General features: G+C 28.8%; 1 protein-coding gene across 1 annotated transcript; it reads left to right on the top strand.

Moving 5' to 3' along the window:
- Window positions 1-2,537, top strand: LOC107066920 (X box binding protein 1). Its single transcript, XM_015321977.2, is given in 5 exon segments — window positions 1-468; window positions 583-625; window positions 627-935; window positions 938-1,084; window positions 1,377-2,537. Coding segments are annotated over 5 exon segments (1,446 nt in total). The 5' UTR covers window positions 1-196; the 3' UTR covers window positions 2,052-2,537.
- Window positions 2,538-3,524: the final 987 nt, after the last annotated feature.

Raw genomic sequence — 3,524 nt, 5'->3', positions numbered from 1 at the left:
GATACTACTTGCACGCAGTAGTATACTCCTGTTGCATCAGGCAACATAACAGAAGGGTCTTTTAAATTTCATTCGCTTGTTATGTCTTGTGCCAGTCGGGGTTACGTACTTGAAAGGACAGGTTCGAATTGTAAAGTTGGGTTAAATTAAAAAAAAGTGTTAATTGTATTAGTAATTGATACACATATGGATGAATATGAGTGCATTGAAGAGCGTAGTCATTGCATTTCCTAAGGGCTTTTCAAAAAGCTCTACCATTGTGCCCACCAACGAGCTTGTCAGATCGGTTTCTAAATTGGATCTTTCTTCGTTTTTAACCAACAAAATGGATATGGATATTACGATGAAAATACCTAAACAGGAAGAACTTCAAGAAGATGTTGCATTCTTCAAACCAGATGTTTGTAATGGTAGAGGAAAGAAACGTCGACTTGATCATCTTACATGGGAAGAAAAATTACAAAGAAAGTATGTTGATTGATGTATTTAATTTCAGACACACACACACACGTTTAAATATAAATGAATTGAATTAAAATATTTAAACAAATTTGCTTATTGTTTGTATTTCATTTTATTTAGAAAATTAAAAAACAGAGTAGCAGCACAAACGTCGAGGGATAGGAAAAAAAGCGAAGTTGGATGAATTAGAAGAGACGGTGAGAATTTTGAAACAGAGAAACGACGTGTTAACCCAAGAATGTGCTTTATTAAAGTCGCAAAACGAGTTGCTTGTCAGCGAAACCAAAAAATTGAGGATAGAGAGAGAAACAAGTAATATGAGCGAGCAACTATGTTCATCGTGTCAGGCACGCGTCGGTTGTCCTGTACCTTCACTGGGATCTGCCGTATCTCCACAAAACCCTCTGCCGCAGGGTGGGACAGTACAGTCGATGTCGTCCCTGACACTAACACCAGGAGCAACCATATTACTGAAAATTATGACCCTCTACCTCCTCTCGAGGAATTATTTGGAGATCTCCAAGGGGATGATTACATCGACAGACTCGATGAACTTGCGGAAAGCCTTCTTCGAGAAGTTACCACAGAAATGGAAACAAATACTCATAGATCAGATGAACAAGTGAGTTTTAATTAAGGAAAAATAAAATTTATATATCCGTTTGAGAAATCATTTCTTATAAACGCGTAACAAATCATATATTACTTTTATTATCGGATCTTCCAGAAATGGATGAATTTATTCTAATGTAATATATTACTCTATGTGAAAGACAAACTATATTATATTGTAATAGTATTCATGGATATTATATAAAAAAAAGAAAAAAGAATGTTCATCCATTTCTAGTCTATCTCTATATCATTTTAATTCAGTTTTTTCTTCATTAATAATAAATTTATTATCTCGTTAGGTTTCGGCCGAAGGAAATACCATTAAAAAATCTGACAATTCAGAAAGAATGGTGGGGGAGACATCAAAAAATGTGGAAACCGATACAATCGATGATAGAAACTTAAATAGTAATAATTCTTGGCGTTCTAACTGTAGTTCAGATGTTGTACGAATTGTTCCGGATAATTCACGAATAACAACACCGATTGTTATTAAAAATGAGATAGATGTTAAACAAGAGCCGGATATAAATGATATGGAAACGGTATATGGTACCTATGACGAAACTACCAATTCTATAACCGTTATTTATCCCGGTCAAGAAGATAATATAGCCATACAAGAATGCGTAGAAGAAATAAGTAGTTGTGATAATGCTTATCATGTCGATGATGTAACATCTATGACAATGCATCATTCTTCTTCAGATCAATATTCACCCGCTTACACCTGCACAGACACTATGTCACCTTCGAGCATATGTTCAGATAATGTTGATGCATCGTTTTCTTCAAGCAAATCAGATGCACATTTTTCGGATGGTGGTTATGAGTCTCACGGTTCCCCTAGTCCAGATATATATAAGAACAATAATAATAATAACAACAACAACAGCAGTAACAAACATAATAGTATATGTTTAACAGATACTTGGCATGAGAGCTTCACAGAATTATTTCCAATGTTGCTTTGAAATTAAAAAGCATTATTTAAAAATAGACATTTTTAAATTTATTGTTTCATCTTGAAATTCATTGAGAGAAAAACAAATGATGAATGAATTGAATTTTTTTTTTATTAATTTAATTAATTATTTATTGCATATGTTTTATGTATGCATATTGTATAAAAAAGGAAAAAGGTGTTAACAAATATAATTCCATGTAATTTATTGAATAATAGATATTATAGGTATTAGAAAATATTATGTGGGAAAGTGAGATTCTATCTATATTTTTTATATAAATTTGTAAAAGAAAAATAATTTCTCTTTTGATTTATAGCTTTTATATTTTGTAAACATTAGATTTGATAATTACTTTCACCGCATCGTGTACATTAATTAATATATATTGAATAATATATTTGTGGATATAAATATGTAATATTTATTATGAAATTAATTAAGAAAATTTACTTATTGTCAGATAATTTGCCAAATAAAAAATCATCTCTATTATATTTTTCATGTCAATGAACCTTTCTTTATTAAATAAATTAATTCGCATTAGATCATTAAAGTTAAGTAAGATGAAAACAGGGTAAATATACTTGGATGGTTGATTTCTTTGAAATCGTACGTGCTGGTGACTCCAAACAGGTGATCAGAGGGTTTCCATGAAATTATTTCATTTATACATTGAAATATTTTTACACAAAAAGATAAGATTTGTGTGGTGTAAAGAAGAAAATAATCAATTGTAATGTTTTTGTAGCGAATGCATGTAGTATATTTTTGTTTACTTACATATTTTCAACTATTTAATATTATTATCAATATTATTATTATTATTATTATAATTATTATTATTACATCGTCTTACATGTGTTACACATACGTTTGTATGTTACAAATTGTCAAGAAAGAAAAAAAGTGTATCATGCACACTTACTACTACACAACGTTAATCCTCGATGATATAATTTGATCGATAAAAATTAAACGCTTTGCAATTATTCGATCGTTATTTGCAATAACAACAATAAAAGATAACAATTTAAAAAGATAATAATAATTAATTTGATAAAATTAAAAAAACGATAAAATGTTAATATCGTTGCATTTATTCGGAATTAATTTGCTTTTTTGCTTTTTAACTGTACATAAATATTATTTCATTCATTAATAAAATTATGAAACTTAATGGTTTCTCATCAAACATTGTTCTAATTTTTTTTCTTTTTTCTTTTTTCTTTTATATGTATAAATATTTATATAATTACAAATATTTCACATAAAAGTATATCATTAATTGAAAATAAAACAAAAAAAAGACAAAAAGAAATTAGTTAAAACGCGATTATATGGAATTTTAGCACCCATTATTTCATTTCTCTTGTTTCTTATTTTTCTTTTTTTTTTTTTTCTTTCATTATTTCTTATACATTTATAATGCAAATTCAAATATCGTATTTTTAATCAATGTCGTCCTCTCTTCATTTAAAA

This window comes from Polistes dominula, unplaced genomic scaffold (genome assembly GCF_049000335.1).
Source record: "Polistes dominula isolate Pdom_NZ unplaced genomic scaffold, Pdom_raw_medaka contig_28, whole genome shotgun sequence".
Lineage (NCBI taxonomy): Eukaryota > Metazoa > Arthropoda > Insecta > Hymenoptera > Vespidae > Polistes > Polistes dominula.
This window is presented reverse-complemented; position numbering and strand designations above follow the sequence as displayed.